Genomic DNA, 25,703 nt, shown 5'->3' with positions numbered 1-25,703 from the left:
ACAATCGTAAACTCTCTTTTCTGCCCCAAACATTTACCATCTGGAATGTGCATTTTGAAGTTGGCTTATACTCCATTCACTCCTTTATCTCCTCTTTTCCTTTTTCTAGATTATAAATTCCCAAGGGTTTTTAGGCAGAGATTCTGTCTCACATTTCTGTATTGTTTTCTACCTCTGTGCCCGATGGATTTACAAAAACTCCCTAATGGATTGAAGTACATTGCTGGGCAGGACTGACCTATGAGGCCTAGGGATCCTTTCTCGCCCAGGTCACCTAAAACACACATGGCGGGTGGGGGAGGCAGGAAGCATCAGTGAGGAGTAAGGAGAACCATCTCACCTGCCAGGAGGGCCCCCTGGCTGCAGAACAGTTCTCACTGTACCTGTAAGCTACTGTCAGCAGAAGGTCGGTGGGAAGTGGGTGTTAATTAAGCCAAGGAGCGCGTTTGATCTCCCCCAGGGTCAGGGCCCACCCACAGACAGACCCCAGTGCCTGCTGTGGGCACAAGGAGGACCAGACTTGGTAGGGGTGGGGGGCCTTAATGCTGCACACTCGCCACCCTGAGGACCACCCAACCACAGCTTTGTTTGGGGCTTTGTTTCGCCTCCTTGTGCTCAGTTTCCCTATCTGATAAGTTGAATTAGAATGAGCTCTGAGATCCCTGCTAGCCCAGGGTCCAGGAGCTGGAGTCGTCTGTATCCTCAGACTCTGGCGCAGGGGACACATCTGGGTCCCCAGGAGTCAGGCCGACTACATGATACCTGAGTAAGAGCAGGAGCAACATACCTTTGGGCCCTGATGGCCCCACAGGTCCTTTGTCACCTGAAAAGGTAATGGTCAACTTCATGTAAGAAGCCTGAGAGGAGACGACCGAGAAGGGGCAGTGTCTGTGTCTGAAGACAGGCTCCCCTGCCATCCTGACCTCCTCTTCTCCTCATGCGCCTGCCACCCTCACGGGCTGTCGGTCACGGCCAGCGGACCCTCCCTGCTCCCCAGACCTTCTTGAGTGAGCGGCATCTATAGCTGAATTCCCCTTCCCTCTGGCCCCTCTCCCAGCTTACCTTTGACACCAGGGAGTCCTACTTCCCCTTGGAGTCTTTGGAGACCAATGGCACCTGCAAGCAGAGAAAACCATGCAGGTGGACAAATGTCCCCAGTTTAGGGAGAGATGGATACGCACATGGGCACATGCACACAGAGACACACAGGTATACAGACACACACTCTGGAGTAAAAGTCAAGGGCTGCTTTCTGCAGACTCTTCCCCATGTCTCCGCTACGTATCCTGGTCGAGGTTACTTGCCCTGCGATTACCAAGCTCTGGGCTTGAGGATGCCTCATGGGACCCTGGCAGAGACACTGGCCTGCATTACGGTGGGACAGCAGGGGCGATAGCCTGAGACTCCTGAGATGGCAGGAGGCGCTATGGCCCGTAGGGATGATGCAGGATGGGAACTGCCTGCTTCCAAAGCTGCTGGAGGGCTGAGTACCCCAAGCCAGGTCAGAGCAGATCTCACAAGACCTTTGGGCACCCACCGCAGCCACAGGGGACACACAGGTGGACATGAGTCTGTGTCTCCGGGAGGCTCTCTTTATAATTGCTTCTTTTGTTTTAAAAACCTATTTCCTTCTAGCATCCCTTCTCTGCCCCAGATACAGCATCTGTTTATAGGAGGAAGCATACTGACCTGGGGGACCCTGTGGGCCAGGAGAGCCGCTGGAACCTGAGAAGGATGACAAGACGATGATCAGAAGGGTCAGCACAGGCCGTGACGAAGGGCAGGTGGAGGGGGCGGGGCTCCCTTCCAGGTGAGGGCTGCGTGTGTGAGCACTGCCCACACAGCTCAGGTTCTTGCCAGGGCCTCAGAGTCGGAGGGTCCCTAGGTGACGCCGGTACAAAATCCTCCTTAGGGAGGAAGCTGTAGCTGGTGGGATCAGGAAACCCATTCCTCCTTCCCAGAGTGAAATATTCGGGCTGGGGCAGAATTAGGGAGGGTGGTGACCAGATGGGCATCAAACTGAGAGGGGCCCATCCCGCTGAGTACAGACATGCTCTTTGAACACATGCATCTGGGCCCCAGACAGGTGAGCAAGTTGTCCAACTTCTGATTTCCTGATCCATCCACCCACTTAGGGGCCAAATAATAAGGCCATGAAAGACATGTAAATGTGGCCCCAAATCCATTGTGGAGCCAAAAAAAGTGCAAATTCTGACTCTCTGGGACTCCTTTGAGGGGGTACATGCTCTGGGCCCATTCCCCTGTGGTGGCTTAGGGCTCTCTGGAATGCCAGCACCTGGACCTCTGTGATCCATCCTGGACATGGCTGTGGGTATCATGGACGCTTGACTTACCTTTGGCACCCACAGAACCTGGGACACCAGGTGGACCCTGAGTACCTGGTTCACCAGCAGCCCCTGGGGAGAAATAAGCACTCTGAGAGAGTCCCCTGTGTGGATGCCCACCCAGCCAGGTGGGGTCATTTCAGGGGAAGGGAGGAACTTCCCACCCTGCTGGGGGTCTCTGCTACATCAGGTGAGGCCTCGAGTCACTTCAGTTTCTACCCCCACAGCTTTCACATTCCATGAAGTCTGACACCTAGTAGGTACTCAATAAATATTTGTTGCCTGGTTGAGCAATATTTTTAAGACAAAGTGAAGCTCAAAGTAAAGCTTCTTGCTCATGACCTTTTGGCGCTGAGGATTTCTGGTGTCTGTGCTTGGTTTCCCCGGATAAAAGCAGACTCATGATAAATGATCTAATTGCAAAAACTTTCCCAGTCTCCTCCAGGGCTGGGTCTCTGTCTGGGGTTTTTTTTTGTCTCTTTTGCTGCCTAGTTCCAGCCATGTGAGGCTGGAGGGCCTGCACCCGACGCTGCTCATGCCCTGCTCCGCCCTGAGCTCTTCACCTCAACCCTGACTCCTCAACAACCCCCTCGGGGAGATTCCCTGTGACCATGTTCTCTGTGGATGCTGAGTGCTGCAGGGTTCGTAGCCCTCAGTTTGAACCCACTGCCCAGCCCACAACCACTTGTTAGACCACTGTCTCCACAGGGCCTGGCACAGAGCCTGGCTCAGCAAATGTCACTGAAAGAAGGATGAGGGCAAAAGATATAAGACAGAAGCATGGATGTAGCTAAACCTTCTGACGAAGGAACCGCCTCTTACTTCTGTCTACTTTCTCTCCAAACCCAGGGGGCCCTGGTTCACCGCAAGGTCCCATGGGGGCTTCCTGCCCTCTCTGGCCCATGGGTCCCTCCATGCCGGGCTCTCCTAAAGACATGGATGGCCACCTCGGAGTTAGGACCCTGTGCTGCAGCTAAGGGCTCTATAGGCAGCATCTTTTTGGTGGGATGCCTGTGTGGAGCCTCTTGTCTGGTCTCCCTGCTTCTCCCTCCATCCCTGTATCCCACATTCAACCAGGAAGCCAGAGTGACCCTTTCAAACTGCAGGTGGATCACGTCCCACTTCTGCCCCAAACCTGCAAATGGCTTCTCAACTCACACGGGGTAAAAGCCAAAGTCCTTACGATGGCCTTTAAGGCCCCACATGGTCGGCCTCACCCACCAGGTCCCACTCTGGACTTTCTCCCTCCCTCGTGGTCTCCAGTCAGCGCCTGTACCTCCTCCTCTTGGCTGCTCTTTGCCAGGCACACCCTTGCCCAGGGCCTGGGCTGCTCCCTGTGCCTGGAGTGATTTCCCCCAGATCTCCACATGCCTGTGCCCTCACCCCCTCGAGCCTGTGCCCAAGCAGCGCCTTCTCCGTGAGGCCTTCCCCGATGTCCCTATTTAGAATCACCCCCTTGGCACTCCCAGTGCCCTGCCAGGTTTGTCTTTGATGATGCACAAAACACCCTGCTGTGTACTTTGCTTATCTATCACGTCTACTGTCTGCTCCCCCACCCAAATGTAAACAGGGATTTCTCTGTTCGTTCACCAGTGTCTCCCCAGCACCTAAAATGGGGCCTAGATCCACAGCAGGCACTTAGCAAACACTTGTTGAATGAATGAATTAAGGAATGGGAAAAGCAGTTCTTAGCCACACTGCCTTTTTGTCCCTTTGGTCCTTCCTGACCTGGGTGGCACAAGGGCCCAGGAATACCTGCAGATTCACAAAAATATCTCAGCCCTATTGTCCTCCTGGGACCCAGGATCCGGAATGAGCAGCCCAGAATACCAGCCGTGCCACCAGCGGTCACACACCTTGAGTCCCAGGGAACCCTCGATCTCCTGCAGGAAGAGATACAAGAAAGAAGTCAGCCAGAGGACTAAGGCCAATTACATAAAGGAGCCATTGGTGAAATTCAGGTAGGACTGTCACATTTTGCAAATAAAAATACAGATGCTCAGTTAAGTCTGAATTGCAGATAAACATTGAATAAATTTTTACTCTAAGTATGTTCTGTGCAATACGTAGGACATACATATAGTGACAAATTGCTTGTCATTTATCTACAATTCAAATTTAACTGGGCATCCTGTATTTTATGGCTCAGCGGCTCTGGGACCATTAGTCCCTGTTCCCACGTGCCAGGAGGGGGTACATGGCCTGCAAGCTGGAAGAGGGTGCTTGGGTGGTGACTCAGGCTGTGTATGTGGGGTAGGGAATCTGGAAGAGAAGTGGAGGGCCACCAAGTGGAGGCACCTCAATTCCTGCACTGGCATCTCTTAGGCAGGGAGGTGGATCTGGGGGGAGGGGCCACCTACCATCCTGAACAGTGAGTGATTCTCAAAACAGCCCAGGCACTCTGGCCTCAGAACTACCTGGGGTGACCGAGAATGCAGACTCCTGGCTCCACTCATACCTGCTGAGTCGGAGGCTCTGAGAGTGGGGCTCAGACTCTTTGAGTAATTTGTATTTACAATGAAGTCTGGGAACCCTATTCAGCTAATTTAAGGAGCATGGCTGTGGTCAGTGTGATTAGAAACCTCTTCATCCCACCCACAGTCCTGTCCCATTGATTTTCAAACCAACGAAATATATCAATATGCTGTAGCACGTAAGTATGCGTCACACAAGTTAGCATGTGCTTGATCCCCAACTAACACTGTGGATACCGTTTCCTGTGAATATGTCATGCCTCCTAAACTACCTGCCCCTTGATGGTAGGTGGGGCCTTTTACTGGATTTCCCCACAGGAGCTCCATTCCTGACTGCTGGGTTTTACCCCAGCCTCCCTCACCCAAGCCCTCTGAGAGCAGGCTGCTTACTTATAATGGTGGTACCTGACTGACTCATCAGAATTAACCTGGTGGTTCCAGGGCCCAGCCTCAGAGCATCTGATTCAGGAATGTCTTGATTCCTGGCAGGACCTAGGCATCTGTATTCCTAGAAATTCACCTAGAGGTTGTGTTGTAGCAGGCCCTCACACTGCCCTTAGGAGCTTGGGGAGACACAGGCCCTGGTTCTGAGAGTCCCTGGAGCCCTGAGGAGGGGCCAGGGGCAGTGCTACCCCAAAGCCCTGCTCTGCCATGAAACTCCTTGCTCCCCAAAAGCACAAGGGGTCTTGCAGGCTGCTTTGCAGTCCATGGGTCCTACCTCAGAGGGGAGCTGGCCAGGGAGCGTGAGGTGGGTTTCTGACACTTACTGATTGCTTTACACGGTCAACCGTCACTGATATTTAAGGTAAAAATTTCCACATTCTATTTACCTTTAGGGCCTTGACTTCCCATGTCACCTAAAATCAGAAAGAGATGAAAACTGTGTGATGGGGGAGGCGCCAAGGGCCATCACATCCTAGCGTTTTAAGGCCTGCTGGCAGCACATAAGACTCATTACAAGGAGCACGTTGCATGGTGTTCGTTCCTCTCAGGCTCGTACACGATGCCTCTGGTCCCTTCCCTCTCTAAGATATTTTCACTGTAAAGTCAATTCTCAACCCTCCAATAGAAACCATAAGATCTTCCCACCGCTCATCCTTTACTCTGGAAAATTTCCAGCCATAAACCTGGCTCCAAATGCAGGCAACGGGAGCAGGGAAAGGGCTCAGTCCTGCGCAGTACCTTTAGGGCCAGGGCTTCCTCGGAGATTCCCTACAAGAGAAGGTAATCCCTGGCTTAGCTGCACATCTTGGGTGTGTCACACATGCACACACACAAAGATGCATCACCATGGTAGAGCAGGAAGAAACCAAGGATAGGACCAGCAATCAGATTCTAACATGTGTTAGTTCTGTGCTTTTGGGTAATTCTCTCCAGGTCTCAGTGGTCCCAGTAGAAAAATGGGATCACAGTAATGGTCCTCCCTCCCTCCCAGGACTATCTAGAGCCTGGAATGAGGAGGGTTTGAGATTACCACGAACAATGTACCCCTGTACACAGAGTCCAAGGAGCTGCTGACTGGAAGCCAGCTGGTCTCTGCCCTGCTACACGCTCACCGTTTTCTTGTTCTGTCATCAGCTTGTTTCTCACAAAATGCCAGATTGCCTCCTGACTGCTGCTGTCGAGACCGGATCTGTCTATATACAGCAGCTGGTCCTTGCTGCTCCTCTCCATGGCCTCCTTGTGGAATCCTGCACCACTCCTGAGTCTCTCCAGCTCGTCCACACGTGCTTTCAGCTTCCTCACCTCCTCCGCTGAGACAGACAGATAGACAGACAGACAAAGGCGGCTCAGCCGGTGGGCCCAGGGCCGGTGCGTCCCCAGCACACGCTCAGTCCTCAAAGGGAGCCTGAAACAGAGGCCCTGGGATCTGTGGGGACTTCTCCATGAGGCTGGGGATATTTTGCTGGAATGCTTATGCAGAGGCAATCTGTTGAGGCCACCAGAGGGATTAGCTACTCGAAATCATAGCTGAGCCCTACAGAAACCTGGCCTGGGAGTCAGTCTTCTCATCTGAGGTGGTGGCAGAGCTGGCCTCACTCTCCCTGGGAGCTGGTGTGAGTCAATAGAGCAATTGATACGGTGCATGGAAAAGGTGAAAAGAAAAAGGCTAGGAGAAGGCCTGACCTAATTCTTAAGGGCAGCCAAATGCTGAGAGCTGACTGATACAGGGATGGAGGGCCCTGGCCCGCAAACAGGAGCTGCCACTAAGCTTCCGCTAACTGGACTCCCAGATCTGCCGCTAAGCAGCCATGGACACGAGGCCAGGTGTCTCTCAGAGCCTCAGTTTCCTCACCTGCAGTAACAATGGGTCTGCAGTAATCTTGGGCCCCATATGCCCCTGACACTTGGGACACTCTCCAGTTCTTGCCCTCTGAGCAGGCAATGAGGCCTGCTACCCTGCCATGATTGCCACATACCCAGAGCAATGAGGCCGAAGAGCAGCCCCAAGAGCAGCAGCCAGGTGAGCAGCAGGCCTAGCATCCTTTTCCACCAGCTGCAGCAGGAGCCGCAGGGGCAGCAGGCTGGCAACACCCCCCACGTGCCCCGCCATCACCACCACCACCTCACCTCCGTGCCAGTAGTAGCCGTGGACATCTGTGTAAGACAAGGGAAGGGTAAGGTGAATGCAGGAGGGTCTTGCCCTCTTCCCTCAAAATTCTCTGGCTTTTGGTGACTTCCCAGCAGCCCAAGTGAGTGTGAGCGGGGTTGGCAGCTCTGTGGAACATGAAGCTGGATCCTGCAGGGAACACAGGGCCCTGGCTGGTGAAGAGCAGGTCACTTCATGGGCCTGAACTGTGACCCTGAGAAAGTCACATGACCTGTTTCCTTTTGTATAAAATGGAGTTAAAAGGTTACCTTGGATGACTGAATAAACTAGATAACCATGTGAAGTAATTAGCAGAGGATATAGCACATGACACGAGGTTTAAAAACTTCATTATGAGCACTGATGTGCCACCTCCTCCTGCCCTTCCTTCACCCAAACCTAAAGCGTTCCCTTCTCCACGTCTCAGTTCACATGGCTCCTTCCTTGGAATCCCTGCAGTGCCCAGAATTACAGTCAGTACTTAAGGAGTGGCCAAAAAGATTTTAAGTTTTTTAGTGAAAAGAGTATTTGCTCTATATTAGTATGAAATAGACTGATAACCCTTGACGCGCTTCTCTCATATGCCTGGGAGCAAGTGGGAAAGCGTAAAGGACTGGGGATATATTACAGCAAAGGCCCGCAGAGCCTGCTGCAAGACACCGCAGCAGCCCCGGTGCGTCGCCCCGGTCATGTTTGGGAGACCCTGGACCTGAGGGTGGGCAGTGGGTGTCCAGCAGGAGTGGCATGGCCCGTGAGCTCCAGCCCCCAGCCTGACCCCAGCAGGCTCCCCTGGAGCCTTCTGGGAAACTGTATAGAGTTGGGTGGCTCGTGTGTGCACTAGCGCCCGGCGACAGGTCCAGGTGTGTTCCATTCAGCAGAAGCAGCCCGTTGTCCCGGGACCATTGCTCTCACCCACTGCGGAGGCAGCATTGCCCTTGAGCACAGTCTTCACGTCTCGTGAGAGACAAACACCGAGAACACACTTTTTGAACTGCGCTTTCAAACTGGAGGAGCCCACAAGACAGTCTGTGCGTTGAGGTGGGTCAGGCCCGTTAACTGAGTCCTCACTGATCTGGTATTTGCAGTGACTGCATTGATGAAGGCATGGCCTGGCCAGCAATTAATGGTGGGAAAAAACAGTGTCTTAACCCTCTGTGAGTTTAAACCTGTAAAGTCCAAGGTACTTTGGGAGCTCTATGTTAGGGTGACGTTTGCATTCAAACAATTAATGTGCTTATGAGAAATAATTTCCTGGTTATGGGGCTTTGAACACAGGGTCCTAATGTGGGGTGGAAGGAACTGAGCAGCAAGGCCAGGCATGGAGGACAGCTGTTCAGGAGCCCGTGATGCTCTGTGATCACCGAGTGTGGGATTTTCTGGGGACATTGTTTACAACTTCCATCAGATTTTGAAAAGGGTTTTTTGGCTCCACAGCCCTACTTCCACCCCTAAAATGTAAAGAACTGCTAATGAAGAAAATTTAGAGGCAGATGAGGATGGTAACCGATTTCATTTGCATCTTAAAAAATATGATCTATGACTTAATTTTTTTCTTCCTTTCCTAAACTCCGTAAAATCAGTGATTTGGAGAGATTCTATAGGACCCAGAGCACAAGAAGAAATTCAGTTACCCAGGAAAGAATGCAGATATTTGGGGAGAAAAAAATAAAGCTAGCAAGTGCTTTGCAAAGCATTTTTTTCTAATAGTTCTGAAAATTATGGCAGTGTAAGGTGAGAAGAAAACTACCACTGTAGAACCAGAATGGCTGTGGGAAAAGCTGTGCGCTGATGATGTGCACACACGAATCACCTGCAGACCTTGTTAAAATGCAGCCTCTGACTCGGCAGGTGTGCTCTAGGGCCTGGGAGCCTGCATTTCTAACATGTTCCTGGGTGTTACCAACGCTGCTAGACCAGGGACCATGCTTTGAGTAGCGAGGTCTCAGAAGACAAATAAATGAAACATGGATTGGCTGAAACCAAGGTGACAGCTACCAGATTTGCTCTTACCATTAGCTTCTGATACTAGGCAGGTGTCAGCAGTGGAGGCAGCTTGCTTTTCTTTCTTTAGAGCGTCCTCTGAAAAAGAAGCCGTGCACCCAAGCCATGATAACCCAGGATATTCTCTCCTCACTCCCCCAAAGCTGCCCCATATTCTGTCCTGCTGGTATGCCCTGGTAGGAAGAGGCCCCAGCTTCCCTGGGCTGAATCTCCCACATCTGTGCTTTTGGTTAGAAGGTTTACTGTTTTCCAAAGACCTCTCTGGGAGCTCTTTACTGGAGTTTTCCTGGCTTGTCTACATTCAAGGAACACCCTGGGACACCCTGTTCAGGCAGGCACTTTTCACTTGAATGGGATGGCTCGGGTTTCATTTTTAGAACACCTCAAAATCCCTATGCTAGGACATTCAGTCTCTTATACTGTCTGCCTTTCTGCTGAACCCCAGTCACGTGGGCTCCCACATACTTGCAGCGATGCTGGCGGGGGAGGCAGTAAAGACCTTCCCACTGTCCTTGGTCATGATCAGCAGCTCCATCTCCTTCTTGGCAGGTGCACTGTCTTTCTCCAGGATCAGGAATTTACAGTCCTTGTGCAAGAGGTCATCATTCTGGACAGGCTAGAGACGAGAGAGGTGGGCGAGAAGGAAGAAAAAGGTGCCAGGCAAAGGGAGAGGGAAGAAGGAAGAGGGGAGAAAAGGAGGGAGATGAGCTGGCATGTCTCCTGCTCTTGCTGACAGTGGTAACTGGGGACCAAAGACAGCATCCCCTGCTGGTGGGGCCTGGCCATCAGGAGGTTGGGTCAATGTCAAAGTGCTGGGCAGGTGGCCTATGGGGCTGTCTCTCCACCTGGACATTACAGGATCTTTAGTAAACGGGCAAAAGTCCCTTTTTGGGCAGGCCTTTCTTTAATTAACTTTGTGGGTTCATTTCTATCCTCAGGTCTCAATTATTACTAGTTTGGGCGGTACTTTTCCTTACCACCCCATCTACCATACACACACTCCCTTCTCTACTACCTCACCTATTTCTTTTCTTCAAATATGTGTCATTTTCTGTTATTATCTCGTACTTTGTCTACTTGTTTACCTGTCTGCACTGGAATTGTCAGCCTGGTGAGAACAGGACTCTAGCATGCTTTGATCATGTCTGTACTTGGGGCACTTAGAACAGTGTGTGTACCCAAAGCAGGTGCTCAGTAAATACTTTTTGAATGAATGAATTGTTAAATGGAAAGAAACGCAGCAGGATCAGAGCAAAGGAAAAAGCCCTCCGTGTGCCATGAGCCCAAGTTGATAAAGATCTTACAGAAAGTAGGGAGGTGATGCAGCTTCTGAGGGGCTCCCTGGCTGCTGTGATGGGTAACGTAACGGGAGCAGGTCAGGGGCTTCCACAGGAAGGTGGGGGCTGGGTGTATGTGCCTGGCCCTATGTAGTGTGCACGGTCGAGCTTCCTGCTTCCCTTGGACTGGAAGGCGAAGGTAAGGGCAGGGACACGCTCCCTCTGCTCAGTCATGGAGACAATCATGAGGTCATTGGGGTGAGTTGCATTTGCAACCTTAGACCACCAGGGGGTTATATCTCCCCCTCCCACATGCTATGGGTCACCCAGGAGCAATTCTCCCTCTGCACCCCCCTGACTACTGCAGCTGGGGACAGCATTCACGCTGAAAGGTGGACACGCCACTGCTCACAAAGGTAGGGCTCTGAGGCATGTTTTTTTTCACACCATATGCTGCAAGAAAGGAACCACTAAGTGAGCAGGGCTAGCATGGGAGGGTGGCTCCACGAAGCTTAGCAGGAGCCTGATCAGCCCTGGTAGACAGGCAGCCTCCTCCAGCAAGAGGAAATTGATAATAATGAATCATCATAATAATGAATAATAAAATCAGCTCCAGTCATGTGTGTAGCAATGAGCTTAGATAGAAATTTCTTTGGTATATTCATCATTCTAGAATTCTTGCTAAATTCCACCTCCGCCATGAAGTCCTCCTAGGCCTTCCCACATCTCCTTCCCTTCTGAGGTCGTACAGCCCTAACACCTACTCTGTAAAATTTGATTCATGTTGTCTTACAGGGCCCCCTCTTGTTTCATGGGTATTAGATTTTCTGCTCCAATGGCAAAATGTGAGGGTAAAGGCTGAGGCTACGGCCCCTTCTGCTCACACCCCACCAGCCCCCCAGGTAGGTTTGCAGTGGGGGTGCACCATGAAATCAGCCAGATTTGGTTTGCAGTGACAGTGGGCTGTCAGGGATAGCAATGAGACATGGGATACACAGGTCACACCCCGACACACACAGACAGCACAGGCTCCCCTGTGAGTTTCCCTCATGTCTGAGCCAGCAAATGCTCAAGATTGGCATCTCCAGGTTGCAGGGTGGGGAGCTAGTTCTGTGGTGGGAAGGGTCGACTAATTTTGAGGGACATTTTCATCTCTCTAATGTAGGTGCTGAAAAGGGGTACTGTGAGTTATAGCTGCAAAGAGGCATTATTTCCCGGCTCTGATGCCCTAAACCTCGGCTACAGACCTGTAGAGGCAGTGGCAGTACCGTGGGATAGAGCAGATGAGCTGGGGGCGAGATTGTTCTGCATGCCAAACACTGTGAAAGACATTGAGGACAGGTGAGTACAGGTGCAGAGAGGGGGTCCCTCACCTTCAGGCAGCCCCCCAGGAGCCACCAAAGCTACTTTCATGATAAATGCCTTTGGACTGACAGAGAAACTTTGTCAGTCTTCATTAATTCTGACACAGTAATTTTTTATACTCCATCTACCCTCCCCAAGCTAAAAGTTACTAAGAGTTCCATTTATTGAGTGTATACTTAGGTCTACACAACTTTAATAGCAGTAGTTTACACATGTGGATTACAGATGTCTCTGTATCCCTTGAAATTGAAAAATATGCCAGGGGTTCCCGGAGGACCCCTGGGGTGCCTTGGTGCACAATGTGGGAACTGTAGACATAGGATACAGACACAACAGGGATAGGGATGAGAGGCACAGAATTGTTAGTTTTCTCTTGAATTCTTCCTTCTTTTGACTCAAACACATAAAACTCCCCTCACCACCATTATTATTTCAAAGGCTGGTTATTGGTTTGTTTTGTACAATGTTCAGTCTTGTCTAGTTACCAGCTCCTCTTATTCCATCCCTTCAAGATCGTGGATCCAATATCAGCCCATCTTCCTCATTCAGGAATTTGCAGAGAACAGGAAGTAGCAAGGGCAGAAGAAGCAAAGCATAAACCGAGTTTCTCTGGGGTTTGGTGGGACTCTAGTCAACTGCAGGTGTGAAAAATTAGGGTGCTCATTTGCATTTGCAGGCCAGCGAAGTACATAAAGATGGCCCATGTCCTTATATTTATTAGTCACACTATCAGGGACAAGTCATGTTCCTTTAAAAGAAGGTGTGAGCTGGTAATTTATTTACAGAGAGGCTAATTTGATGTATGTGGAAGTTGAGTGACTAAATGTTTCTTTCAAATGGTCATACGTTTGCATCGGAAGCTAAGTAGTAGCATTATTTGAGTCCCACTACTTACAATGAGATCTGAAATAAGATCCTTCTAATTTAAAGATGCTTTTCACCTGAAAATGTTCTGAGCCCTTTGCTTTCATTTCTCCACCTCACACAGAAAATGAAGGGACCAGAACAGAATAAGCGCTTAAGTGCGATCTCTGGCCCCCTCCCCCGTAGACCTTTCCCTGGGGCCTGAGCTCTGTCTGTACTGAGGGCAGGCCCTGTGCCTTACGTCAATTTGGCTTCTGTGTTACCATGTGCATGGAGGAAAGCCCTTATGCTCTTGGGCAGAAAGGGCATCTGCTGTAGAATCCATTCTGTTTTCCTCCCCAGAAGGGAGCATAACTATATTTGTAAGCAAGCCGCCTGGAAAAGTGATTCAAGCTGGTGAGCACTGACCTGAGGAGCAGGTGCTGAGTCCGGGTTGCAGAGTAGAGGAGCAGAATGCCATGACATTTGGAACCCCTAAGACTGCAGAGGGGAAGGAAGGGTGGTGGAGGGCCGTCTAGCCCAGAACAGGGGGCACCAGAGAAGCCCCAGACGAAACGCCAAGGTTGCTTTTTTTTTTTTTAGTTAAATTTCTGTTTTTAGGAAAATCTTAGGCTCTTGCCTAGTGGCAGAGAAACAAATATTAGTCTGTGCTGTGCCTTGGGTCATGACCAAAGGGTGGACATAGGTCGTAGGTTGGTGAGGCCTGGAGTGGACACAGGGTCTAGCCAAAGTCCCTCCTGCTGGAGACCATTTTACAAAGAAGGCACTTAAAGCCTGGAGGATAACTGACTTGCTCAAGGTCACACAGTTTGTTCACAGGGAGTCAAACTAGGTTCCTTGCATCCATTTTCATGTTCTTTCCCATTACATTTTTTTTGATACACTGTATTAGATAGTCCTTTCTGTAGGGGACCTACTAAAATAAACACATTAGAGAATTGAACTGAAGTTCCAGTGAGAAGTCTTGGGATGTTTGGACACAGAAAGTCCCTCTAGGAAGCCTTGGGGATGGCAAACACCAGAAGGGTCATTCTGCTCCAGGCAAAGGTGTGGAGGGTTCAGGGGTGTGAGGGGATGTGCCCCAAGCCACATACCTGATCCTGCAGAATAGGCATTGGTGTTGAGGGGGGCCAAGCTCTGGGTCGTCACGTTGTTGTGATAGGCACCCATGGAGGACCCCGCTGGCAAGGTGGAGGACCACACATGGGAGGGAAGGTTGGCATCCAGGATGGTGGCGTCATAGATGCCAGACACTGGGAATAGACATGCGCACCCACACCCAGCGAGGGACAGATCAGCACTCTGTGCTGTGGGAGCCCAGCTGGCCTGGTTTGCTGGGACTTCCTTGGATTTTAGCCTTGGAGAAACTCCCTGCAGTCCAGGGCAAACCGCACAGTCGGTCATCTCACCGCTGTCTGAAATCTTGGGGCTGGGAAAACGTGATCTCTGAGATCACACACTCTTGTTGGCTCTTACAAAATTTAAGGTAGTAAATTTTGCTCTGGGTGTACCCATTCCTCCTTCTAAGCCCCCTCCCCATGTCCTGGTCTGCTGTTACTACCAGTGGCCTCACTCTCTTATCTGTTACTCACTCCACTTTCAGAGATGCTAGGAAGTCGTGAAAGAGGCCCCTGTAGTGAGTCCCTCACAGAAGAATCCCAGGCTTACTGCCAGAGCAGGTAGGGAAGCCCCTGGTTCCAGGCCACACTGCGCAGGCGACAGCCTTCTCCGGCGATACCCTCCTTAAACATTCCTATGTGTGAACCAGACCCAAGGGGCGCTCTGCCCCCAAGAGGGGGTTTTGGGGCTTCTTCAGATCTGAAGCCAGTTCTCCTATTCACTGTATGAGAGGGATCCCACACAGGTCGTCAAGTACCCTGAGGTTTTGGTTTTATATTTAAAAACCTGGCCAACGCAGATGTCAGCAGGATCCAGAGCCTGACTACAACGTGCACACGGGACTGATGGCCAGAGAGAACGAGGAAGGGCAGGCCCACATTCTCACGCTGCATGAAGAGCAAGTGCACAGTGCCCGTGCCAAGTCGCTGCCAGAGCCTGAAGGCCTCCAGGGTGCAGTTGAATTCCTGGGCAAATCTGTCACTGGCTTCCCTTCCCGCTATGGCACCCTGGGGCCCAGCGGCTTACCTGACTGGGAGCTTGCTGTCACCATTTTGGTCTCCATGGTGCCTTTCTTGGGGATGGGGAGTGTGTAGGAGCAATATGGGGTGGGGCTCACACTTGCTGATTGGCTCCCCCTGAGCAAATGCGTAACATCACCCAATTCTGTTCCTGTGGAAGAACCCCCAGATCGTCAATTAGGACGTTTCTACCCTGAATCAAACTGCAGTGAGAGGGATATTTATGGCCTCTGAACGCTGGGGAGGATGGCATCTGCTTCACATGCTGGGACATTTTGGGTTAGCCTTGTAATTTTTGCATTTTTTCAATTTATAGCACTTATCAACCTGGTACTTTGTAATATTAATGACCTCATAAATACAATGCCTCTGCAAGGAGGTCAGAGTCCTTGGTAGATATTTTCTAATTATGCCTCATCAGACACCACAGAGATCAATCTTTGTGGCTAGAAGACCTTGTCATCCTGGATTGGGGGGGTGAGGGGATCATTTATACCTGGGACATATACAGAACCAGACCCTGAAAGGGCAAGCTCCCAGATCCTATTTCAGCCAATCGGAGTTTAGTCTCTCTCCAGTCAGCAAGAAGTACACCCACCACCCCTAGACCCTGCAAACTGACCAAAGCCACAACTCATCACCCCCCCAACTACCCCCAGGCCCCGCCAATCAGCCAGAGCCACGGCCATCACCCCCCCAAACTGCCCTGGAAACCCAGAAAACCTTTGTTCTGAGGAAAACGCACTCTCTTTCTCTGGCACCTGGCCACTGTGTTGGCAAGGGTGTGAGGCTGAGCTCGGGCTCGCTCGAACAAAGGCTCTTTTGCTTTTGCATCCGTGTTGGCTCCCTGGTGGTCTCCTTGGGATTCACGACTTTGGGCACCACATTTGGGGGCTCGTCCAGGATCCCAGAGACCCCCAGGACTCCCGACCTGGAGGGCCCTGTGCCAGCTGGTGAGTGCTCTCAGTTATCTGTCTGTCTTTGTCTGTCTGTGTCTCACTGTTTTTGTTCGTGAACAAGCCTGTATAAGCCTGTAGGAGCTCCAATCTGTATCAGGGTCAGCATTGACTTAGGTGGACGCACTGGCAGGTCGTTGACCGGGGGTCTTGGGAGACATCCCTTGCCCCTATCTGGAGGATGAAGTCCTCATCTGTGAGGAAAGTCGGCTGCCGCTGCAGTCTGACAGGCCCTCAACTTACTTTCAGTTTTGCCTCTGTGGCGGCGGCAGATTCTTCTCTGTAGGCGCCTGTTTGTTGTTTGTCGTGTTTGTCTTAAGTCTTGTTGACAGAAGAAATGGGACTGACTCAGACGACCCCCTTCTCTCTCATGACAGACCATTTTTCTCAGACATTAGGAAGAGAGCTCACAATTGGAGCACGGACATCAGGAGGGGAAAATTTCATGTTTTCTGCACCTCCAAGTGGCCGTCCTTTAACTTTGGCTGGCTGCCGGAGGGAACATTTAATCCAACCACTCTTTTACAGGTTAAAGATATCAGAAGAAGAGCTAACAACCTCAGTGTGGAAGTCCAGAAGGGTCGGTGGCAGACTTTTTGTTCTAGTGAGTAGCCAGTTTTCAATGTCGGCTGGCTGCCAGAGGAAACCTTATCATTATGTCTCAGTCTGTATGTTTGTGTGTCTAAGTGTGTAAATGAAAATATCTTTCTACCTCCAGATGGTATTAATGAAATTGATTTAAAGACAAGCGCTTGTGAAAATTAGGCATTCTGAAACTTCCAGAAAATCTGATAAAAAATGTTAAGCATTAATGCTAATTTGGGTTTGGCTGAGGCATGCATATCCTTATAGTTATCAGCTGCCAAAGTTTACTTAAAGTCATTTAAGTTGATGTTACCTGTTAAACATTTCAAGAAGATGCTTAAAGAAAAGCTTGACTTTGTCTAATGTTTAGTAAAAGTTTTCTAAGTAATCTAGCATGGTTGCTAAAAATAAGTAAACAAGTATAGCAAATAAGCATCTTAATAATAATACTGTATTAATGTATAACAGTGTGTATATATGCAAACAGCCTGAGAATTTTTGTGGTAACCAAAATTTTTAAAGTTTGCTAAGTTATATAGACATATTTTGTGCCTAATGAGAAATTGTGTTGTAAAGCACATTTCCAAAAATGATAATATATGTTCATAGATGTATCAATCTGAAGAATGCTAGTGTAACAGTTTACAGTGGCCTATTTTTCAGTGTTCACTGAAAGTTAAAGTATCAAATGATTTTAAGTTCTAATGAACACTACTTAAAGAAAACATTTCTCTATGCTAAAAGATGTATGTTTTAATAAGAGAAGGTATAAAGAATGAAAACTCGTCTGCATGCTAAAGAATGTGTTTTTTGAGAAAAGAAAGTAACTTTGTTCTAAAGTACAGCTATTTATTTAAAGGGGGACAGAGACACGGAGACAAAGAGAAAGAGAGCAGTGTGGTGCAGCAGCGTGGTGCCTTTTATTGTGGCAGGTCCGCTTGGCCTGTTGCTTTGGGGGAGGGTCAGGATGTTTAGAGATAAGGCGGGGTAAACCCAGTCAAACCCCAGGCAAGCCCAGGCATAATTCTCACCGGCTTTTGTGCTTGGGACCATGGGGCAAATGAAGAATAAATTACTATATTCTTACAGATATAGTCGTGCTATGTGAAATTAAAGCAAGTGAGTCTTGATATCAAGTGCACAGCAAAATTAGAATTTTGTTTCCAGTTAAAAAAAAAACAGCAAAGTTTTCTTTAACTGTCAGTCTGCTCTTAATGTTGAAAGATTGCAAAAGGTTCTCTAATTGTTTTATCAAAGCAGTTTCTCATGCTTAAAGTCTCAGTGAGTTGCCAGAATATTTTTAAAAAATGAAATCTTAATATTAAAAAGACTAAAAGCTAAAGTTTGTTAACGACTGTGTAACCTTTATTTACCTTTGAAATATTTTGTTATCATTCTGGTTAAATAGATAAGTATTGCTTCATAGCAACCTATAATCCTATTTAAGCAAGTGCCAAAAAAAAAAAAAAATTAAATGCAAAAAGGTGCTTTTGCCTCTAGTTAACTCTGATATGTTCCAGAAGGCCCCTGGAACATGTCAGAGGAATTTTTTCTCATTGGAGAAAGTATTTGACTAATTTGGCTTATTTATCTGATATATATAAAGGACCAGGAAAGCACTGTCAAAGAGAATGATGCTAAACTTTGTTACTAAATGTTTTGTGTTACAGAAATATCCAAATTTTCTTATATCAACTCTTACAGTAAGTTCTCGTCAAGTCTTTAACCATTGTCATTTGTAAGTCTTTTGTCATTTATAGTCACTGTTTTATTATTCCTAAACTAGTAAAGAACTAGATTTTAGCAGAACAGGTATTAGTTACATAAGATTACATAAACTAAAGAAAATGATTTTGTGTCTTTTTGTTTCAAATGTTGCTGATAAAGTGTTTTAAGCTTGTTCTCTTAAACTGACAACAGTTTAGTAAATGACTATCTTTATAAGCACAATTGAAACATTTATCTTTCTCTCTACCTGATCCCTCCAGAATTTAAAAACTTTCAGTGACTATTTTTATATTCAATGGCAGTATGTTCATTTGCACAAGTTCAATAAGAATCTGCTTTCCTTGTAAGAAGACTAATTAAAAACACTGGTTATACTACCAAGGCTTTGACTGGAATGTCATACCTGAGAGACATGTGCATAAACTCAGATATGAACAACTTTAAGGAACTAAGATTGACTTTATAAAGCCAACAAAGCCCCTTAGAAGAACTGGCCTGGTACCTTGCTTACAGAGTTCCCAGCAGCCTTACCAGGTGAGTAAGGAAGGTCACTTCCTGGCAGGTACAGGAACCTCGAGAAGAGAAGAATTCACCCAAATCTACAGGTACTGAAGGCACAAGCTCATGGCAAGTTTGGCTTGGCTTTCTGGCCTCAAGAAGCCCTTAAAAATTCAATCCGAAATTCCTTACAAAAAGTTCCAGCAAAGCATATTTAAAAGAGCCTGTGTAATCAATTGCTCTTCTTGCTGCACTTATGCAAATAATCATGCCAGCTGTTAATTATTTTCTTAACCTGGTTACTTCTAATAAAAATGAGGGTGATTTTAGAGAAAAGTATTGTTTCAATAACGCAGCCTTATTATCCATACTAAATCCTAATACTAGTCATTGGGACATAAACTAGATCCAGAATTCCATCTTCTTCAAAATATCTAGCTATGTTTTAGTTTTCTCCTGTCATTGCAATTAAAATTTTACTATTTCTAGTTCTCATATTCAGCCATGCATTCTTAATCTCATCAAGTTTGTCCTTCCAGAATGGAAAATCCAACTTCAGATGCTGCTACATAACCCAATTTGTTTTATCTTGCCTAGAAGCCACAAAACTGCAAATAGTAATAGAAATGAAACCCAGAATAGAAGCGCCAACCTTCTGAGGCCCTCTCAACTCACCAGTGATGGAGACCTAGCTGCACCCTTTACTGCGCCCCCTTCTCAGCACGAAGCAGCCAGAGCGGTCATCGCCCCTTTTCCCTAGCAGCAGCTAGAGTCTCTATCTGTAGAGGGGGGAATGAGACAGGGACCATAGGCTTAGACAGAATAAAGTGAGAGCCTCTGAAGAAAGCAAGGCAGGATATTTGCAATCAGAGCAATGTAACTACATGCTGGAAACCCCCCTCCTACTAAAACTATGTTGAACATTAAGCTCTAGAATCATTCTTCAGTGAGATCAGTTAATGTTCCCCAGATAAAGAAGAGTAGCACATGGTTTATTATGCTAATCATTTGTAATCGTGTATAAGATTCACTTTAGCATACTAAAAACCCCAGGCCTATGTGCTGTCTTTCCTCCTGATCTAAGTAATTTTGCAAGCTGAGCAACTGACTTAGCATGCAGACCCAGCTGTAGATGGCATAGTAAAAGGCAGGATTCTTTAGCAAATATACAATATCTCTGCCCGCCTTAGAGGCTGGGCATGCAGTCTTTTAATGTGCGCCCGGACCAAGGCGCCAGTGTCCCAGAGAGAAATCAAGGCAGGAGATTACCTTTAATCAAGGACCCCTTGCCATCCTACTCCTTTTACTAACCCTTAGGCCCTGTATCATCAACAGGCTGGTCCAGATTGTCAGAGACCACGTGGGGGCCATCCAACTGATAGTCCTCCGTGCTCAATACAAGCCCCTAGTAATCTTGTTACTCCTGCTTACCCGATAACTTATTAAAGATACAATTAATACAGTCAAGCTAATAGTGCTAAGACAACAGTATCAGCCTTTATCTCCTTACAACAGCAAAATCTTATTAGACCCATGATTGGGTCCCTTAGGATCCAGAGAAAGGGGGGAATGAAAGGGCAAGCTCCCAGATCCTATTTCAGCCAATCGGAGTTTAGTCTCTCTTCAGTCAGCAAGAAGTACACCCACCACCCCTAGACCCTGCAAACTGACCAAAGCCACAACTCATCACCCCCCCAAACTACCCCCAGGCCCAGCCAATCAGCGAGAGCCATGGCCATCACCCCCCCAAACTGCCCTGGAAACCCATAAAACCTTTGTTCTGGGGAAAATGCGCTCTCTTTCTCTGGCACCTGGCCACTATGTTGGCACAGGTGTGAGATTGAGCTCGGGCTTGCTCGAACAAAGGCTCTTTTGCTTTTGCATCCATGTTGGCTCCTTGGTGGTCTCCTTGGGATTCGCAACTTTGGGCACAACAGCCCCTTAAGACAAATGGTTCAACTGTGGTCTCATCCTCTGCACGTGCCACCTCAGGTGGTATGCTCTGGAGTGTCAAAAGGAACATTGTGATACTTTCTTGTGAGTTAATTTCCAGTCCATCTGGCTGCTGTTATTTGCAGCGAGGTGACCTAGTGGAGCAAGCTGCCTGTGCCTCCCAACGTGGCAAATAGGAGAGGAGGGAGGCAGGGAGCAAGGGCGGTGCACAGGAGGACACCAACAGATTGGCAGGCAACCCATGCCAGAGGACTGCCCAGGTCCCTCCTGCCCCTGAAAGCTCCCTCCCTTGGGTTCACGCCTGCTACACCTGGAAGGCCTCAGGTGAGGTGGTGTCAGGCCTCCAGTCAGGCCCGCAGCCCCAGGCCCTGAGCTCTTCGGGTGAGCGCCGGTCTGATTTCTGAGCTGCAGGCCCAACTCTTTCTCCTCCTACCCTTTGTACCTGGCACTTGCCTTAACCGTAGGACTCATTTCAAATTGTCAAATAAATGAACCTAATATAGTCAATGGACAGAGACTGGGGAGTCCCTGGCATTTGAGATAAAGTTCAAACTCTCACAGTCTACTTCTGACCCCTCGCTAATCTGAACTATCCCATCAGGTCCCCTCTTGCCCCTTTTCCTTTAGCCACACTGAACATTCCTCCACTGTCTCATCACATGTTCCTCCAGTGTCTCCCACCAGCTCTCCCCTCTGAGCCTGAGTGACCCACCCTTCAGGTGACACTAACGCAGGAAGGCCTCTCTGGACCCCTGCTCCCTCGGCATCTGCACGGTCATGCTTGGTTGGTTTACTGTCCCCCAGGAGTAGTGAACTACTGAGCAGCAGGGACCATGACTTCCTCAGTCCCTTGCCCCCAGCACCTAGCCCAGGCTACCTCTCACAGAAGGCCCTAAGGGACATTTGATGATTGACTACACATACACACACGCACATGCACACAGACACCCACACATACACAGAGAAGTAGTCCTGGATTCCTGGATCCTTTCTTTTCAGCAAGACATTGACCACTTACATCGTGTAGACGGGGACCCACTCTGCAGTCGGACTCAGATTTCACTTTCTGTATAAGGGAAGGGATGAAGAAGGCTGTGAATGAAAGAGTGTTGATCATAGTATCTGATTAGAGTTCTGAGCAGTGGATGCATCTTTAGGCTGCTCTGAAATCTCTGTGTGCTGGGAACAGGAAATCCTCGTGTGACTAGAACAAGTGCTCCTTTTAAAGAGATGTCCTTTCCCCATACCCAAATGGGGATGTTCTGATAAAATCCCAGGTTGACAGCCTCCCTGAAAAAGAATTCAAAATAAAAATCATAAACATGCTGATGGATCTGCAGAGAAATATGCAAGAGCTAAAGGAGCAAGTGCAGGGTAAGATTACAGAAATAAAACAATCTCTGGAAGGACTTAAAAGCAGAATTGATGGGATGCAAGAGGCCATTAATGGACTAGACACCAGAGAACAGGAACGCATAGAAGCTGAGGCAGAGAGAGATAAAAGGATCTCCAGAAATGAAACAATACTAACAGAACTGTGTGACCAATCCAAAAGGAAGAATATCCGCATTATAAGGTTACCAGAAGAAGAAGAGAGAGAAAAAGTGATAGAAAGTGTCTTTAAAGAAATAATTGCTGAGAACTTCCCCAAACTGGGGGAGGAAATAGTTGCTCAGACTATGGAAGCACACAGAACTCCCACCAGAAGGGACCCAAAGAGTACAACACCAAGACACATAGTAATTAAAATGGCAAAGATCAAGGACAAGGACAGAGTATTAAAGGCAGCCAGAGAGAGAAAAAAGGTCACCTACAAAGGAAAACCTATCAGGCTATCATCAGACTTCTCAACAGAAACCTTACAGGCCAGAAGAGAATGGCATGATATATTTAATGCAATGAAACCAAAGGGCCTTGAACCAAGGATACTGTATCCAGCACGATTCTCATTTAAATATGATGGAAGGATTAAACAATTCCCAGACAAGCAAAAGGTGAGGGAATTTGCCTCCCACAAACCACCTCTACAGGGTATTTTAGAGGGACTGCTCTAGATGGGAGCACTCATAAAAAGAGCACAGAACAAAAAACCCAACATATGAAGAATGGAGGAGGAGGAGTAAGAAGGGAGAGACATAAAGAATCATCAGACTGTGTTTATAGTAGCTCAATAAGCAAGTTAAGTTAGACAGTAAGGAGTAAAGAAGCTAACCTTGAACCTTTGGTAACCACAAACTTAAAGCCTGCAATGACAATGAGTACATATCTTTCAATAAACACCCTAAATGTAAATGGACTGAAAAGACACAGAGTAATATAATGGATAAAAAAGCAAGACCCATCTATATTCTGCTTACAAAAGACTCACCTCAAACCCAAAGACATGCACAGACTATAAGTCAAGGGATGGAAAAAGATATTTCATGCCAACAACAGGGAGAAAAAAGCAGGTGTTGCAGTACCAATATCAGACAAAATAGAGTTCAAAACAAAAAAAGTAACAAGAGATAAAGAAGGACATTACATAATGATAAAGGAAGGGGTCAGTCCAACAAGAGGATGTAACCATTATAAACATATATGCACCCAATAAAGGAGCACCAATATATGTGAAAGAATTACTAACAGAATTAAAAGAGGAAATAGAATGCAATGCATTCATTTTAGGAGACTTCAATGCACCACTCACTCGAAACGATAGATCCACCAGACAGAAAATAAGTAAGGACACAGAGGCACTGAACAACACACTACAACAGATGGCCCTAACAGACATCTACAGAACTCTACATCCAAAAGCAACAGGATACACATTCTTCTCCAGTGCACATGGAACATTCTCCAGAATACTAGGCCACAAAAAGAGCCTCAGTAAAGTCAAAAAGATTGGAATTCTACCAACCAACTTTTGAGACCACAAAGGTATAAAACTAGAAATAAATTGTACAAAGAAAGCAAAAAGGCTGACAAACACATGGAGGCTTAACAACATGCTCCTAAATAACTAGTGGATAAATGACCAAATTAAAATGGAGATCCAGCAATATATGGAAACAAATGACAACAACAATACAAAGGCCCAACTTCTGTGGGACGCAGTGAAAGCAGTCTTTAGAGGAAAGTATATAGCAATCCAGGCATATTTAAAGAAGGAGGAACAATCCCAAATGAATAGTCAAAAGGCACAGTTCTCAAAATTGGAAAAAGAAGAACAAATGAGGCCTAAAATAAGCAGAATAAGGGACATAATAAAGGTCAGAGATGAAATAAATAAAATTGAGAAGAATAAAACAATAGAAAAAAATCAATGAAACCAAGAGCTGGTTCATTGAGAAAATAAACAAAATAGATAAGCCTCTAGCCAGACTTATTAAGAGAAAAGGAGAGTCAACACACATCAATAGAATCAGAAATCAGAAAGGAAAAATCACGATGCACCCCACAGAAATACAAAGAATTATTAGAGAATACTATGAAAACCTTTATGCTAAGAAGCTGGAAAACCTAGAAGAAATGGACAACTTCCTAGAAAAATATAACCTCCCAAGACTGACCAAGGAAGAAACAGAAAATCTAAACAATTATCAGCAATAAAATTGAAGCAGTAATCAAAAAAGTACCCAAGAACAAAACCCCTGTGTCAGAGGGAATTACCTCGGAATTTTATCAGACATACAGACAAGACATAATAAGCATTCTCCTTAAAGTGTTCCAAAAAATAGAAGAGGAGGGAATACTCCCAAACTCATTCTATGAAGCCAACATCACCCTAATACCAAAACCAGGCACAGACCCCACCAAAAAAAGAAAACTACAGACCAATATCCCTGATGAATGCAGATGCAAAAATACTCAACAAAATATTAGCAAACCGAATTCAAAAATACATCAAAAGGATCATACACCATGACCAAGTGGGATTCATCCCAGGGACGCAAGGATGGTACAACATTCAAAAATCCATAAACATCACCCACCACAAAAACAAAAAGAAGGACAAAAACCACACGATCATTTCCATAGATGCTGCTGAAAAAGTATTTGACAAAATTCAACATCCACTCATGATAAAAACTCTCAACAAAATGGGTATAGATGGGCAAGTACCTCAATATAATAAATGCCATACATGATAAACGCACAGCTAACATCATACTGTACAGCGAGAGGCTGAGAGCTTTTCCTCTGAGATTGGGAACAAGACAGTGATGCCCACTCTCCCCACTGTTATTCAGCATAGTACTGGAGTTCCTAGCCTCGGCAATTAGACAAAACAAAGAAATGCAAGGAATCCAGATTGGTAAGGAAGAAGTCAAACTGTCACTATTTGCAGATGACATGATATTCTACAAAAAAAACCATGATGACTCCACTCCAAAACTACTAGAACTAATATCGGAATTCAGCAACGTTACAGGATATAAAATTAATACACAGAAATCTGTGGCTTTCCTATATACTAACAATGAACCAATAGAAAGAGAAATCAGGAAAACAATTCCATTCACAATTGCATCAAAAAGAATAAAATACCTAGGAATAAACCTAACCAAGAAAGTGAAAGACCTGTACCCTGAAAACTGTAAGACACTCTTAAGAGAAATTAAAGAGGACACTAACAAATGGAAACTCTTCCCATGCTTGGTTAGGAAGAATTAATATCATCAAAATGGCCATCCTGCTCAAAGCAATATACAGACTCGATGGAATCCCGATCAAATTACCAAGACTTTCTTCAATGAATTGGAAGAAATAGTTCAAAAATTCATATGGAAACACCAAAGACCCCAAATACCCAAAGCAACCCTGATAAAGAAGAATAAAGTTGGGGGGATCTCGCTCCCCAACTTCAAGGTCTACTACAAAGCCACAGTAATCAAGACAATTTGGTACTGGCACAAGAACAGAGTCACAGACCAGTGGAACAGA

At 47.1% G+C, this 25,703-nt stretch overlaps 1 protein-coding gene and 1 long non-coding RNA gene across 2 annotated transcripts; one reads left to right on the top strand and one right to left on the bottom strand.

Moving 5' to 3' along the window:
• Positions 1-280: 280 nt before the first annotated feature.
• LOC118970011 (collagen alpha-1(XVII) chain-like) lies at positions 281-11,388 on the bottom strand. Its single transcript, XM_073240032.1, has 14 exons — positions 11,380-11,388; positions 9,876-10,026; positions 8,322-8,435; positions 7,240-7,371; positions 6,376-6,573; positions 6,002-6,031; positions 5,650-5,676; positions 4,202-4,228; positions 4,041-4,100; positions 3,168-3,275; positions 2,355-2,417; positions 1,690-1,725; positions 1,063-1,116; positions 281-823 (listed from the first exon to the last, which is right to left on the bottom strand). The coding sequence occupies exons 1-14, from the start codon at positions 11,386-11,388 to the stop codon at positions 666-668; spliced, it is 1,167 nt and encodes a 388-aa protein (XP_073096133.1). The 3' UTR covers positions 281-665.
• Positions 11,389-15,595: 4,207 nt separating this feature from the next.
• Positions 15,596-24,860, top strand: LOC140850369 (uncharacterized). The gene is made up of 2 exons (XR_012133080.1): positions 15,596-16,007; positions 16,539-24,860. It is a non-coding gene; the product is annotated as an uncharacterized lncRNA (long non-coding RNA).
• The last annotated feature ends 843 nt before the right edge of the window (positions 24,861-25,703 follow it).

This window comes from Manis javanica, chromosome 7 (genome assembly GCF_040802235.1).
Source record: "Manis javanica isolate MJ-LG chromosome 7, MJ_LKY, whole genome shotgun sequence".
Lineage (NCBI taxonomy): Eukaryota > Metazoa > Chordata > Mammalia > Pholidota > Manidae > Manis > Manis javanica.
This window is presented reverse-complemented; position numbering and strand designations above follow the sequence as displayed.

Excerpts from the sequence above, each read along its gene's own strand:
- LOC118970011 (XM_073240032.1), bottom strand. Across the intron at positions 7,372-8,321 it reads CAATGCTGCCTCCGCAGTGG|GGCGGGGCACGTGGGGGGTG; the intron begins GTGAGAGCAATG and ends GGTGGTGGTGAT. Across the intron at positions 824-1,062 it reads AGGACTCCCTGGTGTCAAAG|GTGACAAAGGACCTGTGGGG; the intron begins GTAAGCTGGGAG and ends TTACCTTTTCAG.